At 44.7% G+C, this 13,847-nt stretch overlaps 1 protein-coding gene across 1 annotated transcript in view; it reads left to right on the top strand.

Annotated features, from left to right (window-relative positions):
• Positions 1-13,847, top strand: part of crb (cell polarity complex component crumbs) — a 227,234-nt gene that overhangs the window by 162,841 nt on the left and 50,546 nt on the right. Inside the window, exons 28-29 of the mRNA XM_045759691.2 lie at positions 5,674-5,867; positions 8,703-8,925. Coding sequence (XP_045615647.2) covers positions 5,674-5,867; positions 8,703-8,925 — 417 coding nt within the window. The remainder of the gene's footprint in view (positions 1-5,673; positions 5,868-8,702; positions 8,926-13,847) is intronic.

Raw genomic sequence — 13,847 nt, 5'->3', positions numbered from 1 at the left:
AATTCCATTTGCCAAGTGGTGCTCCATATACTTATTTTGTCCAGGTCTTCTTGAAGGGCATGACAATCATCTAAATTTCTTATCCTTCCTATTATCTTAGCATCATCAGCAAACATGTTCATATAATTCTGTATACCAACTGGTAGATCATTTATGTACACAATAAACATCACTGGTGCAAGAACTGAACCCTGTGGTACTCCACTTGTGACATTTCTCCATTCCGATACATTGCCTCTGATTACTGCCCTCATTTTTCTATCAGTCAGAAAATTTTTCATCCATGATAGAAGCTTACCTGTCACCCCTCCAATATTTTCCAGTTTCCAGAACAACCTCTTATGTGGAACTCTGTCGAAAGCCTTTTTTAGGTCCAGATAGATGCAGTCAACCCAGCCATCTCTTTCCTGTAATATCTCTGTGGCCCGATCATAGAAACTGAGTAAATTCGATACACAGGATCTTCCTGATCGAAAACCATACTGTCTGTCTGATATTATATCATTTCTCTCCAGGTGTTCTACCCATTTAGTTTTGATTAGCTTTTCCAATACTTTCACTATTACACTTGTCAATGATACAGGTCTATAATTGAGGGGGTCTTCCCTGCTGCCACTTTTGTAGATTGGAACTATGTTAGCCTGTTTCCACACGTCTGCTACGATTCCTGTACACAGGGATGCCTGAAAGATCAGGTGAAGTGGAATGCTGAGCTCAGATGCACATTCTCTCAGAACCCATGGTGAAACGCCATCTGGGCCAGCTGCTTTGTTCCTCCCGAGCTCCTTTAGCATATTTTCCACTTCATCTCTAGACACCTCTATCCGCTCTATGTTGTTCTCTGGAATTCTTATTGTGTCTGGTTCTCTGAAGATTTCATTTTGTACAAACACACTTTGGAACTTTTCATTTAATGTTTCACACATTTCCCTTTCATTTTCCGTGAATCTGTTTCCCATTTTCAACCTCTGGATATTATCCTTTACCTGCAATTTGTTGTTTATGAATTTGTAGAATAGGCCCGGTTCTGTTTTACATTTATCTGCTATCCCTTTTTCAAAATTTCTTTCTGCCTCTCTCCTTACTGCTGTATAATTGTTTCTCGCATCTTTGTATCGCTGGTATGTTTGGGGGTTTGGCCTCTTCCTATACCGATTCCATTTTTGTGTCTTTTGGTCTCTTGCCCTCTCACAATTTCTGTCAAACCAATCCTGTTTTCTGGTCCTGCATCTCTGTTTTGGTATGAATGTTTGTGTGCCTTCCTCGTATATTTTTAAAAATTTGGCATACATTTCATTTACTTCCCTGCCTAGCAACAATTCTGTCCAATTACACTCATTAAAAAAATTTCGAAGTTCCCCATAGTTGCCTCTCTTTAAATCGAGTTTATCAACTGTTTCAATGTCCCCATTTTCTTCTAGATGATATCTTAAAGCATATTTAATGTCTAACAGGACGTGATCACTCTTTCCCAAGGGAGGAAGGTACTGGTGTATCGGTTCCTGTGCCTCTTGGGCTCTGTCATGTCTACATGTGACATTGTATGGGGGTCAGCCTCGTTACTTGTGTGAGGAGTCGCCACATTACTTCTTAGTGCTTTCCCGTTCCCATTCTGACACTCAAAAAAAAAAAAAAAAAAAAAAAAAAAACTTTAATTCTATCTGTGGCTCTTTTGGGTACTCAGTTTCCACCTGTGTCCCCTAGTGCGTGTGCCCCTTGTGTTACATAGCCTGTCCTTCTCAACCCTGTCGATTCCCTTGGGTATCTTGTATGTGGTGATCAGGTCTCCCCTCACTTCCTCTTCCAGCGAAGTGTGGTTTCATTCCCGTAGTCTCTCCTCATGACTTCGGTAGTGTACTTTTTCTTTCTGAAGGGGTTCTGTTCCCTTCTCTGTTGACTGGGCGCTGGGGGAGCAGCTTGCTCTGTTGCCTCTCGCTTGGTCCCGCTGTTGGTGGGCGCTTTGGGTTGTCTTCCGGCCTCTGCTGGCGTCGGAGGACGGCTTCTCCCCCTTGGGGGGGGTTCAGAGCTGGCGGGGTGGGCTTCTTCCCTGCGCTTCGTCATTTCCTCTTCGTGGGTGCGTGGGGCGTGGTCGATCCGCCCCATCCTTCTGGGCTTCCCGTCTGCTCTTTGCAGTCATGAGCTTTTCTCGTCTGCTCTTTGCAGTCATGAGCTTTTCCAGTCTGCAGTTCTTCTGGACTACTTCCGTCTGCGCCCTGGATCCTCTGCCCTGCTCGGAGGACTGTTGTCTCCTGTTCGGATTCTGTTAGGGCCGGGTGCATGGATGGTGGACCTGGACCTCCAGGTCACTTCTTGGCACGTTCCTCTCCAGTTTTTCTGGGGCTAGCACGGTTGGTAATTACCTATGTGTACTTACCTAAGTGTAGTTACAGGATGAGAGCTACTCTCGTGGTGTCCCGTCTTCCCAGCACTCTTTGTCATATAATGCTTTGATTATAATTGTCATATTGTCATGTAATGATTGTCATATGTCATAATATGTCTTCATATGATTGTCATACAATGCTTTGGTGGTGGGGCTTCAGGTTTGCTGTTTTTATTGCATTCCCTATTTTGTGAAGGGCACTTTGTATACTCTTTGCATCTTTACCGGATCTTAGTGCCCTGTCTGCGTCTGAGATTCGGTGTCTGGCCTACCTCGACGACTGGCTGGCGTGGGCTCCCAGTCAGTCCGCTTGTCTGCTCGCCAGGGGATGGTTCTTTCCAGATCGCTGGGTTTGGTTTCCTGGTGATCTGGAGGTTTTACCTTCTGTTTCCGTCCCGGGTTCGGACCTGGGCCTTGTTTCAGGCTCTTGGGCCCCTCATTGTCTTCCCTCCAGAAGTGTTACTGTGGCTGTGGTCCCGCCTTTGGCTGTTCAGGAGGGGGTCCCGGGTTGCTCAGCGGTTGCTTGGGCGGTTGTGCGGGAGTTTGCACTTCGGCGTGCTTGTCTGCCCGCGGAGTCGGGTTTGGCTCCGGCGTCGGTTGGTTCCTACGGAGACTCCACTTCCGCCTCTTGCATTCCTTGGGTTCCTCTGGGGATCTGGTGTTGGTGCTGCGTCACCAGCTTCCTCTTTGGGGTTTTCGGGGTTCCGTGCCTTGGCGGCTCCCCGAGCCTTCGCTCGATGTGTTCACGGACGGGTCGTCTCTCGGCTGGGGCTTTGTGACCAGTGCTCACCAGGTCGGCCGAGGTTGATGGAGTCTGTCTGTCCGTCGGGCTCACAGCCCGGTTCAGGTGTTCATGGCTGTCTGGTTTGCGCTTCGGAGGGTTTGGGTCACTAGGTACTCTACCATTCAGCTCTGTTTGGACTGTTCTCTGGTGGTTCTTGCCGGAACCACAGGGGGTTTGGTTAACCGTGTGGTTCGTGTCCGGGGTGTGTCCTGCGTCCTGGTGGACAGCTGTCTCGGTTCATTCCTCTTCGTGGGTTGGCCAGTCGTCGCCGATTCGTTTTGTTGGCTCTGTTGGGCTTATGGACTCCTGGCCATGGACGTCTTCGGGTCGGCGTGGTCTAGGCGTCGCCCGTTTTGTGGCGCCCTTCCCACCTGCGAGGACTTCACGGTGGAGGCTTTCGGCAGGCCTGGTCGAGGTGGGGGGGTACCTGTACCTCTTCTCCCGGTCCAGCTGTTGCTTCGGGTTCTGGCTCAGTTGCAGCCCATTCCCACGAGAACAGTCCTTATGGTTCCACTGTGGCCGGCCCGGCCTTCTTTTCAGACGCTGCTTGATAGGTGTCCGTACCCGGGGCGTTTTTCCTGAGGCTTCGCCTCTTTCAGCAGGCCGAATCGGTCCTGTCCGTGACTGGTTCGGCCTTCTCTTTGGCTCTTCGCGTCTGGTATTTTGACGCAGGCATCGCCATCTCTATGGTGTTCAGGTGGCTTTGTTGACGGTGTCCCACCTGCGAGCTTCGTCTTGGAGACTGTATGCCGGTTATTACGTCTTCTCGCGTTTTGTTTCCCCTCCGGCCTGCTCATGAGTCGCCTGAACCATCCTGGTCCTTGTTCAGGGTGCCTTCTTCTCTTCCCCTCAGTTTGTGGTAGCCCCTTCGGTTTCAGTTTCCTCCTCTTTGGTACTGGTGGTAGCTTTATTGGTGTGCAGCCTTTCTCTGTCCTGGCGACGGTCGAGACGGCTGCTTTCCGGAGGGGTTCTTGGGGTATTGGTACTTGTTTGGTTTGGCCGGGGGGTGCGTCCTGTGTTGTCCAGTTGTGCTTTTTGCTGTTGCCGGCGTACCGTGCCTGGGGATGCGCTGTGGTTGATCCGGTTCCTTCGTTCCCTGTTTTCAGGGCTTGGGTCTCCCGGGTCGTCCGCAGTGTTTTCCTTCTTACTGCGGTCTGTCTTTGCGCCCGTGCTGTTCAGACGTTTGCAGCAATTGCTGCTGTGTTGGTGACGTCTCGGGCTCATTTCGGGCGCAGGGAATTGTGGGTCGCACAGGTTTTTGGCCGCCCATCCATATGTGCGTCTGTTCTTGGGCGTTCTTGTTGCCTTGGGTCGCAGGTTTGCGACCGGTTGTCTTGGCTTTGCGTTGCAGAGTTTGTGGCGGCCGCCTCCCGGGTTAGCCCTTTCTTTTCCTTCTCTTTGGGTATGAAGCTCCAGGGAGCCGTAGGGGCTCCCCACAGAAAACCAGCGTTGAATGTAATGAAACGCCATTTTCTGGGTGAGCCCCGGAGGCTCCCTGGAAACCCTCCCTCCCACCGGTCGGCGGTTTTTTCGCGTTGGTTGAAGCTTAGCTTCCGAACTGGAGCTTGGCAGCCGGCGCGGTAGGTCCGGGGCTCCCCCTTCCCCCTCCCGGGGTGGGGAGGGCTGCGCGGACGATCGGCGCGGCAGTAAAGTGTGATGTTTGCTTGTTTGCTTGTTTCCTTGGGATTGTAGGGAGTTTTCTACCTCTCTGTTCGGTTTTTGTTGTAGTTTCTTACCATGTGGGGTTTGTTTTGTTACGCCTACCTTTCTGGGTGCCTAACCCCGGTCGATGGCAGATAAGGAAAACCCCCAACCATATGGGGTTTTCCAGGGCCATTGCTCCCTGAAACCTCTCTGAAGGGGCCAGGTTCTGGCGCTGGTCCCTAGTAGGTCTGAACTCCTTAGCTAATGTCCCGGTCTAACATAACACACATTAGCCCGATAAGCTCCAGGGAGCCTCCGGGGCTCACCCAGAAAATGGCGTTTCATTACACTCAACGCTGGTTTTTTTCAGTTGTGGGTTGATCTCTGATCCCGACACTTCTCAGTAGGTCTTTTGCTCCTAGTTGGCCGAGACTGTAACAGATGCCTGGTGGGTTGAGTGTTGCCCTGGAGTGCCAATGTCTAAGCTTTAGGGAGTCACTGACAAGCTACCCAGAAAAGAAGCATTTCATTTTTGAATTTTTTAATGTAGACAAAATATTTGCAAAGATGGCTATACAATAATTGTTCATAGGCTAAGGTTACTTGCAGAAAAATAAATGATTAAGACTTTCATTGATATTAAATAAATAAATCTGGAAAATATGATGTGTTGTTCAAAGGAAATTATTTTAAAACCATGAAACAAAGCCTTAGGTTATGTAGAGGGTAAAGAAGGGTTGCAATTATGATTTTCATGTATATCTGTTACTTCTATTGATAGCAACTGTGGGACATTACAAATTTTACAAGCAAACCAACCTTGTAATCCAACATCTGAATCACTGATCATGTTATTTTGCAGCTAAGTAATGGCACAGAAACAAGACTTGTACAACCATTTCCACTACAAAATTTGACTGATGTCGTCTTACCTGGAGAAAATCTACAGAACATAGAAAACTTCAATGTGTTGGAGGGAACAGTTAGCGATGACATGTGTAATCCCGACCCATGTAAAAATAATGCCCAATGCCATGTGACTTGGAATGACTTTGTGTAAGTAAATATACAATGATTTATTAATACTGTAACTTCATGTAATAAAAGAAAAGTTCAGTCTTCCTGTAAGTGAAACTTTTATCATTGATGATACATCTGTCTGTCTGTCCATTATTAGTGCCATCGTTTATTCCTATGGCCTATTTGTACATCCTCAGAGTAATTGACTTTTCCGACATTCATGTAGGCCTATGGAAGATATACATTAGTGTTTCTAGGAGAAGCCTCTTGTGGCTTCCTGAAACTACATGCTGAGATGGTTACCAATCATAAGAACTGGTGGTGGAGCAGCCGGCTGACCCAGTCTGCCTCTCCTCTCCTCCAAATGGGTAGGGAGGAGGGGGAGAAGCAAACTAGCTTGCTCTAGTTTCAGGGAATTTCTATCATTTTTCTACATTGTTGGAGGAGATCTATTGGCGGTTGTGAGGCTGCAGTCTCATTTCTAACCAAGCAGTAGTCTGTTTTGTTTCACTGACTTTTTGGGTGCCTTGCCTTGGTGGTGGCAGACATGAATAAATTTGCATAACATTTTTTCATATGTGCCACTGCTCCCTGCACTTCCCTGAGGGGGGCCAGGTTGGCTCCTGGATGCTCGTTACCTCGTGAATGTTCCAGGGCCCAGTCGGGCCTGTGTCGCTTTGGGTCGGCGGTTGCAGTCAGTTGTCTCTACTTTGAGTTGAGGACTGAGTAGCGACCGCCTCCCGGGTAAGTCCCTATTGTTTTCCTTTGTGAGTAGTTAGCTCCGGGTAGCCGATGGGGGCTTCCCCCAGAAAACCAGCGTTGAATGTAATGAAACGCCATTTTCTGGGTGTGACCTGGAGGCTCCCCACATCCCTCCCTCCCTCCCTCCAGTCAGCGGTTTATCGCATGTTTTGACATCCAGCCTCAGAACTGACAGGTGGATAGCCGGCGTGGGGGGGGTCTGGGGCTCCCCCTTCCCCCTCCCAGGGAGAGGGGAGCTGCACAGACAGCGGCGATGTGATGCTCGTTTGCTCATTTCTTTTAGGGGAGTTCTATCTACTTATTCGGCTTTCAGTATCAATATTTTCACCAGAATAGGGTTTTGGGATTCTTACCTTTCTGGGTGCCAGACCCTGTCGATGGCAGATATTGAATGCTTCCAACCACACGGGTTTTGGGATTCTTACCTTACTGGGTGCCAGACCCTGTCGATGGCAGATATTGAATGCTTCCAACCACATGGGTTTCTAAAGGCCATTGCTCCCCATGCCTCTGTGAGACGGGGCTAGGTTCTGGCTTGTGGTCCCCGGTAGGCCCACAGAACTCCATACACATGACTGATGCCAAAGTCTGACATTAGCATATCAGCCTAGTAAGCTCCGGGAAGCCTCCAGGTCACACCCAGAAAATGGCGTTTCATTACATTCAACGCTGGTTTTTTCCCTTGGCATTAGCCTCTGCAGGTGGTTTGGCTTGTGGTTTCTTTCATTGCATGGTTCTTATATGGTGTGTTGTATGTACAGGTGCCAGCTTCTTCCATTTCTCCTTAGATATCTTAGTCTACTGTATTTGGGATCAACATTCTGGGTTTCCAGTCGGTTGGCTTGTATGCTAGCCAATGATTAAGTTTTTCTTAGTTGGCTCACACTGGGTTTCTCATTGACTAGAGAAAGTCTAGTTGGTGTCTGTTTAGGTTTAAGACTTCGTTGAGACTAGTCTGGAATGTCAGGGTGGCCTCCTTCTCCCTTCCACATTTGGCCCTGTTGTGGTTGTGCTCTTGTCTCTTTCCAGTGTTACAAAGTGCCCATCTTTCCTGTCGGTCTCTCGAGCGTCGGCTGGGCAACACGAACTTTGCCTGCCTGTCTTTATTGCTTTCTTCTGTGGGTGCAATTTTACTATGACCAGGACCATCTGGTGCAGGTAGTTTGGCTTGCAGATGTGCTGTACCTCGGGAATTTGTCTTCAGATGGCATGACACCTATGGTATGCACACATCACAGTTAGGGAGTTTGAAGTTGTTTGGTTAGCGTTGGCATATTAATCTCCCTTGGGACTCAACTCTCTGGCTTTACTCATACTGCACTCTTGTTGCTGAGATGGTGGGGCTTGGTCCAGCTCATTTCCCCATTGGGGTCCATTGGGGCTGGACTCTGTGGATGGCCTAGCTTCTTGTTTTTCTGGGTTTATTCTTCCAGGTAATTCATGTTTGGGACAAGTAAAATGTACTCGCACAGAATTTCTACCAATTCTATCCAGCTTAAAGAGTTGGTGGTTTTCCTGGTGTTTTGTGAGACATTATGCTATCTACAGGTTGACATGTTCACTCTCAATGGCAAATGAAATCTTGGTTGTTGTTTCATCAGATCGTGAGGCATTCTTCAAGACAACAGTGTGAGGTTGCATGGTGACTTCCTGCCTTTTTTTTCTCACTTAAATGCTAGTTTTCAGTATTTTTTCTTTGGCAATGTCTTATCTGAAGTTCCTCTTCTTGGGTCGCAGTTTAATGCCTAATACTCTCACTTCATTGTGATTTGTTCATGCGAGTTTATGCTGTATAGAGTATCAATGTCATTAGTGTTTACATTCAATCTATTGTTCAGCAAAGAAGTTTAGATTAATTTTAAATGTCTATCATTTATTTGTGATCTCTAAATATAACACTGAAATATGTGCAGTTATTGAGCAAATGGACCAAGGTTGAAGAGAGGCTAGTGGAGGCTACCACAGCATATGTGGGCATAATATAGTTCAAAAGGGTTGAGTCATTTCACCAAAATGATAGAGATCAGTCTACAAAAGTATAGATATAAAAATTTAGGTTAGTACTCATAGCTTTCATTGCAGCTTTTGCTTGATAATCTCCCTTTACAGATGCTCCTGTACAGTTGGGTATAAAGGAAAAACATGTGAGGACCGAGAATATTGTGCAATATACGAGTGCCCCGAAGGTTCAGAATGTTACAACCTGGATGATGGCTATGAATGTCTGGCAAATTTAACACTAAATGGTGTGAACTCTTTCATCAGCTACTCGCCCAGCTTTAGGAATCCTCCAGCTCATATTACAGATGTTTCCCTGGATTATCGAAGCCAAGTAAGTTTTGCTGTATTTGCTTGCTTTACAATTCTTCATTTTATGATATTAAAATAAGTAATTAGATAGCTCAGATTAGGATTCCTTATCCCTTAAAGGGTGCAAATTGCATATACACAATTTGAGTAAATGTCACAGAACATCACATATCATATATCATATATATCATAACATACATACATACATACATACATAATATATATATATATATATATATATATATATATATATATATATATATATATATATATATATATATATATATATATATATATATATATATATATGCGGAAAATCCACAGAGAAATATGAAATGAGGTGAACGTTTCGGCCCGCTAAAGCCTTTGTCAACACCAGACTGACCAGATTGACACCAGATTGGTCAGTCTGGTGTTGACAAAGGCTTTAGCGGGCCGAAACGTTCACCTCATTTCATATTTCTCTGTGGATTTTCCGCATAAAATGATCAGTGTTTTGTGATCGTCAATTGCATATATATATATATATATATATATATATATATATATATATATTAGTATATTTTGGTAGCAGTCTTTCCTGTAGACATATTTTATTAAATATGACCGAAAAAGTAAGATTAATAATTCTAACACGAATTTTCTCAATCTTTCGTACATTATGCTTCACTGTTGGAGGTAAATCAAAAATCACTTCTCCAAAATTCATTTTTATTTCTAGTCTGACGCGACACGGGCGCGTTTCGTAAAACTTATTACATTTTCAAAGACTTCACAAATACACAACTGATTAGAACTTGCGTTTCCCTGATTTTATATCTACATTTGAGTGAGGTGGGAAGGGTGATGTGGCATTACATTTGAGTGAGGTGGGAAGGATGATGTGGCATTACACAAGACAGACACTAGGGGATATTAATAGGGTATTAAAAGTATCAACACAAGACAGAACACGAAACAATGGATATTGAATAGAAGTGTTTGTAGAAAGCCTATTGGTCCATATTTCTTGATGCTTCTATATTGGAGCGGAGTCTTGAGGTGGGTAGAATATAGTTGTGCAATAATTGGCTGTTGATTGCTGGTGTTGACTTCTTGATGTGTAGTGCCTCGCAAACGTCAAGCCGCCTGCTATCGCTGTATCTATCGATGATTTCTGTGTTGTTTACTAGGATTTCTCTGGCGATGGTTTGGTTATGGGAAGAGATTATATGTTCCTTAATGGAGCCCTGTTGTTTATGCATCGTTAAACGCCTAGAAAGAGATGTTGTTGTCTTGCCTATATACTGGGTTTTTTGGAGCTTACAGTCCCCAAGTGGGCATTTGAAGGCATAGACGACGTTAGTCTCTTTTAAAGCGTTCTGTTTTCCTTCCCACCTCACTCAAATGTAGATATAAAATCAGGGAAACGCAAGTTCTAATCAGTTGTGTATTTGTGAAGTCTTTGAAAATGTAATAAGTTTTACGAAACGCGCCCGTGTCGCGTCAGACTAGAAATAAAAATGAATTTTGGAGAAGTGATTTTTGATTTACCTCCAACAGTGAAGCATAATGTACGAAAGATTGAGAAAATTCGTGTTAGAATTATTAATCTTACTTTTTCGGTCATATTTAATAAAATATATATATATATATATATATATATATATATATATATATATATATATATATATATATATATATATATATATATATATATATATATATATATGTCGTACCTAGTAGCCAGAACGCACTTCTCACCTTATTATGCAAGGCCCGATTTGCCTAATAAGCCAAGTTTTCATGAATTAATATATTTTCTCTAATTTTTTTCTTATGAAATGATAAACCTACCCGTTTCATTATGTATGAGGTCAATTTTTTTTTATCGGAGTTAAAATTAACGTAGATATATGACCGAACCTAACCAACCCTACCTAACCTAACCTAACCTATCTTTATAGGTTAGGTAGCAGAAAAAGTTAGGTTAGGTTAGGTTAGGTAGTCGAAAAACAATAAATTCATGAAAACTTGGCTTATTAGGCAAATCGGGCCTTGCATAGTAGGCTGAGAAGTGCGTTCTGGCTACTAGGTACGACATATATATATATATATATATATATATATATATATGTCGTACCTAATAGCCAGAACGCACTTCTCAGCCTACTATTCAACGCCCGATTTGCCTAATAAGCCAAGTTTTCATGAATTAATGTTTTTTCGTCTACCTAACCTACCTAACCTAACCTAACCTAGCTTTTTTTGGCTACCTAACCTAACCTTACCTATAAATATAGGTTAGGTTAGGTTAGGTAGGGTTGGTTAGGTTCGGTCATATATCTACGTTAATTTTAACTCCAATAAAAAAATATTGACCTCATACATAGAGAAAAGGGTTGCTTTATCATTTCATAAGAAAAAAATTATAGTAAATATATTAATTCAGGAAAACTTGACTTATTAGGCAAATCGGGCCTTGAATAGTAGGCTGAGAAGTGAGTTCTGGCTACTAGGTACGACATATATATATATATATATATATATATATATATATATATATATATATATATATATATATATATATATATATACAGTACAACCTCGATTCAACGTACTATATGGGACCACCCCCAGTTCGTTGGAGCGTTGGATTCGTTGCAAGAGGTGACCTTCAAGAGGCGTTTGCGTCAGTGTCTTTTTTTTTCTTGTACACAATAAAAATGCATTGTATCATATTACTTACTGTACCTATATTTTACTACTCTACTAAAAATACTGTAATTCATGTATTTACCTTATTGTTGGAGTTATGTCCATCTTGAAGTTTTGTGAAGTTGTGAATGCTCTACAGTAAATAGGTACTGCAGTGCATTAAACCGTTAGCACTGTATTATTAAAAGTGGTTTTACTGTATGTTGAGTACTACAATACAGTTCTTGAAAACTATTGTACATTAGAATTATTGCAACTTTAATTTTAACACTATGTACACACTTGAATTTAACACTTATTCTAATTGTTCACTTCACACACGATGTTTTTAGATGTTTGCATCAGCTGTGCTGGTGCTCGCTGCTGCTGTGTTGGCTTCAGCTGCTTTTGTGCTGGTGCTGGGTACAGCTGTGCTGGTGCTGGGTACGGCTGTACTGGTGCTGGGTACGGCTGTACTGGTGCTGGGTACGGCTGTGCTGGTGCTGGGTACGGCTGTGCTGGTGCTGGGTACGGCTGTGCTGGTGCTGGGTATGGCTGTGCTGGTGCTGGGTACGGCTGTGCTGGTGCTGGGTACGGCTGTGCTGGTGCTGGGTACGGCTGTGCTGGTGCTGGGTACGGCTGTGCTGGTGCTGGTTACGGCTGTGCTGGTGCTGGGTACGGCTGTGCTGGTGCTGGGTACGGCTGTGCTGGTGCTGGGTACGGCTGTGCTGGTGCTGGGAACAGCTGTGCTGGTGCTGGGAACGTCAACAGTGCCAGTAACATTTTGTATAATCTCATCATCTGTTAAATGACCATTGATTAAATGATTTATTAATTTTATTATTTCGGAGCCGTAGTCACTGAACTGTGGCGACGAATTGAAACGAGAAACTCATGGTGCGTGTGTACAGGGATTAGACCCGTCCACTCGCTCACGCTGGAGTTGTTCCAATAACATACAGTAATTTCTCAAATAGCAGATGTCTATCATATTACAGTATATTTTCGGTTTTATTTAGTTTAGTTTAATTAGGATAATAAAAAGCTATTAAAGCATTGGTTTTAGAAATGATTTATTAGTCTGAAACTTTCAAAGTCATGGGTCACTGAACTATAACGACACAGACGAAGGAAAACCAAGTGAGGTTTACAGAACAGTATTCCCTTATCTGTCCACCCTCACTCACCTTGTTTTATCACAGAAAATGTCTATAAGGAGATTTTACAACATGTAGCTAGCTAATCACGCTTCAGCCTTTAAATTAATTTACAAAGATACATCTGCCACAAATCAGTGGGAGGTTGGGAGGGAGGTGGGCAGGCAGAGCTTGTGAGGGAGAGGCAGGGAGGGAGGCAAGCACGGAGGGAGACAGGCACGGAGGGAGGCAGGCAGAGCTTGGGAGGGAGGCAGGGAAGGAGAGGATGGAGATGGATTGATGGTAGGATGGAGGGAGGGATGGAAGGATGGATGATTTGAGGGTGTGTGTGTGTGTATGGGCTGTAGGGGTGGGGGGGGGAGGTGTGTCGGTGGTGGTGAAGGGACCGACTCGCTGATAACCCTAACTCTGACCCAGTTAACTTTTTTTTTTTACTTGATTTGTTTCTTCAATTCTGGATGGATGGAGGAAGAAAGGGGATGGATGGATGGATGGAGGGAGGGGATGGATGGATGGATGGAGGGAGGGGATGGATGGATGGATGGAGGGGGGATGGATGGATGGATGGATGGATGGATGGAGGGAGGGAGGGAGGGGATGGATGGAGGGGATGGATGGATGGATGGATGGATGGATGGGAGGGGATGGATGGATGGATGGAGGGGGGATGGATGGATGGATGGAGGGAGGGGATGGATGGATGGATGGAGGGAGGGAGGGGATGGATGGAGGGGATGGATGGATGGATGGAGGGAGGGGATGGATGGATGGATGGATGGATGGATGGATGGATGGATGGATGGAGGGAGGGTGTAACACGGGTTTGGGTTCTCCCTCTCTTTACTTCCTTCTTTCTACTCCCTCTACCCGTATTCTTACTTTTATTTCTAAACCAAGGGACTCCAAAACTTTTACCAAAGCCAACTCCACGCCACGTGGTCCTAAGACGATTGACCGACTTAGGATTCTACACCCAGTATGACGTGACCTAAGCTCTGAACAAAACCCTAGAGTCACCTCTGCTGCCACCACCAGACCAGTAATACAAGAGCAATGATCGAGGTCTGGATCGATCACGCTAATTAATCAACCTAGGGGCTTGATCCCCACT

The sequence above is a fragment of the Procambarus clarkii genome, chromosome 64 (genome assembly GCF_040958095.1).
Source record: "Procambarus clarkii isolate CNS0578487 chromosome 64, FALCON_Pclarkii_2.0, whole genome shotgun sequence".
Classification (NCBI taxonomy): domain Eukaryota; kingdom Metazoa; phylum Arthropoda; class Malacostraca; order Decapoda; family Cambaridae; genus Procambarus; species Procambarus clarkii.
This window is presented reverse-complemented; position numbering and strand designations above follow the sequence as displayed.